At 38.1% G+C, this 1,813-nt stretch overlaps 1 protein-coding gene across 1 annotated transcript; it reads left to right on the top strand.

The window, feature by feature from the left end:
- Positions 1–474: 474 nt before the first annotated feature.
- On the top strand, positions 475–1,410 carry LOC102907003 (olfactory receptor 6C2-like). Its single transcript, XM_006996155.1, has one exon. The coding sequence runs from the start codon at positions 475–477 to the stop codon at positions 1,408–1,410; it is 936 nt and encodes a 311-aa protein (XP_006996217.1).
- The last annotated feature ends 403 nt before the right edge of the window (positions 1,411–1,813 follow it).

Here is a 1,813-nt window from a genome sequence, read left to right as displayed (position 1 = left end):
AGCAAATAGAAAGCCTATAACAATGAACTTTAAACTATGTGATTTTTATAAATAACAAAACCACAATAAACACATGAACAGGCCAAAGAGAGTATAAAATTTGACTTCAGGATTCTGCCTCTAGGGAGGAGCTCAGTCTCTTGGAGCTTTAGCAGGCAACTCAAACTGCTTGAAAAAACATGAACCCAAAGAGTAATTAAGTAAATAATAATAACAAATTAAGATCAAATGCAAAGAGAAGGAAGCACCCATAACATCTTGAAATGTGGTATAGACAAGGCAATTTGATTTTCTAACTCTACCCTGAAAAGATCAAACTACCTACTTGTAGGACCTAAGCAACCAGTGTGTTTGTGATTGTAAACAGAATGTGAGTGCATGTAAGTTGGGTTTCATAATATTTCTCCTATTAATTGCTACTCTTGAATAGATATCTCTGAATTTTAAGTGCAGACTAGAGGTAACAATTCAATTATGAGAAACCACACGTTAACAACATTCATCCTCCTGGGACTAACTGACGACCCACAACTAAAAACTCTGATCTTCATCTTTCTGTTTCTCACCTACGTGCTGAGTATAACTGGGAACCTCACAATCATCTCCCTCATCTTTATGGATTCACACCTAAAAACTGCCATGTACTTTTTCCTACAAAATTTCTCCTTCTTAGAAATCTCGTTTACAACTGCTTGCATTCCCAGATACTTATACAACATCTCCACAGGTGACAAGACAATCACATATAACAACTGTGCCACTCAAATATTTTTTACTGATCTTTTTGGTGTGACAGAGTTTTTTCTCCTGGCTATCATGTCCTATGACAGATATGTAGCCATCTGCAAACCCTTGCATTATGTCACCATCATGAACAGCAAGATCTGTCAAAGGCTTATCTTCTGTTGCTGGGCAGCTGGCTTGTTGGTGGTCCTGCCACCACTTAGCCTGGGCCTCAATCTGGAATTCTGTGACTCTAATGTTATTGATCACTTTGTCTGTGATGCATCCCCCCTCCTGAAGATCTCATGCACAGATACGTGGCTCATAGAGCAGATGGTGATAGTTTGCGCAGTGCTGACATTTATCATGACCCTTGTGTGTGTAGTTCTTTCCTATGTATATATAATCAGGACCATTATCAGATTCCCTTCTGCCCAGCAAAGGAAAAAGGCCTTCTCTACCTGTTCTTCCCATATGATTGTGGTTTCCATCACCTACGGCAGCTGCATCTTCATCTATGTCAAGCCATCTGCAAAGGATTCAGTGGCCATCAACAAGGGTGTGACAGTTCTCACCACTTCCATTGCTCCCATGCTGAACCCCTTCATCTACACCTTGAGAAACAAACAAGTCAAACAGGCCTTCAGTGACTCAGTTAAAAGAATCACACTGTTCTTCAAGAAGTAGAAACATTTACTACTGGAGAGAGTCAACTTTTCATTAAAAATATATGCCATCCATAAACTATATCTTTAAAATTTTTATCTTTAGTTTTCTCACTGAGAAACTTTATTTCATTTAAATTTCTTAATAATTATGTATGAAACACTTCCAGGAAATAAAAATATGACTTCACACCAAAAAAAAAAAAGTTAAGGCAAACAATGATGAGGCAATCTCAATGAATAATTGTGTTTATTGTCTATTCTAAGTCCAGCTTTCAAGAGGATCTTGGTCCCAGGCACCATGTTAAGTTCTATCTATTCCTCAGTATCCTCAGGGAATTGGTTCAGGAACCCCCATGAGGGTGCTAAAATGTGTGCACAAATGCCTTATATTAAATGGCTCAGTATTTCCATATTCCTGTGTA

The sequence above is a fragment of the Peromyscus maniculatus genome, chromosome 18 (assembly GCF_049852395.1).
Source record: "Peromyscus maniculatus bairdii isolate BWxNUB_F1_BW_parent chromosome 18, HU_Pman_BW_mat_3.1, whole genome shotgun sequence".
NCBI lineage: Eukaryota > Metazoa > Chordata > Mammalia > Rodentia > Cricetidae > Peromyscus > Peromyscus maniculatus.
Note: the sequence above shows the minus strand (reverse complement) of the source record. Positions and strands in the feature narration are given on the sequence as shown.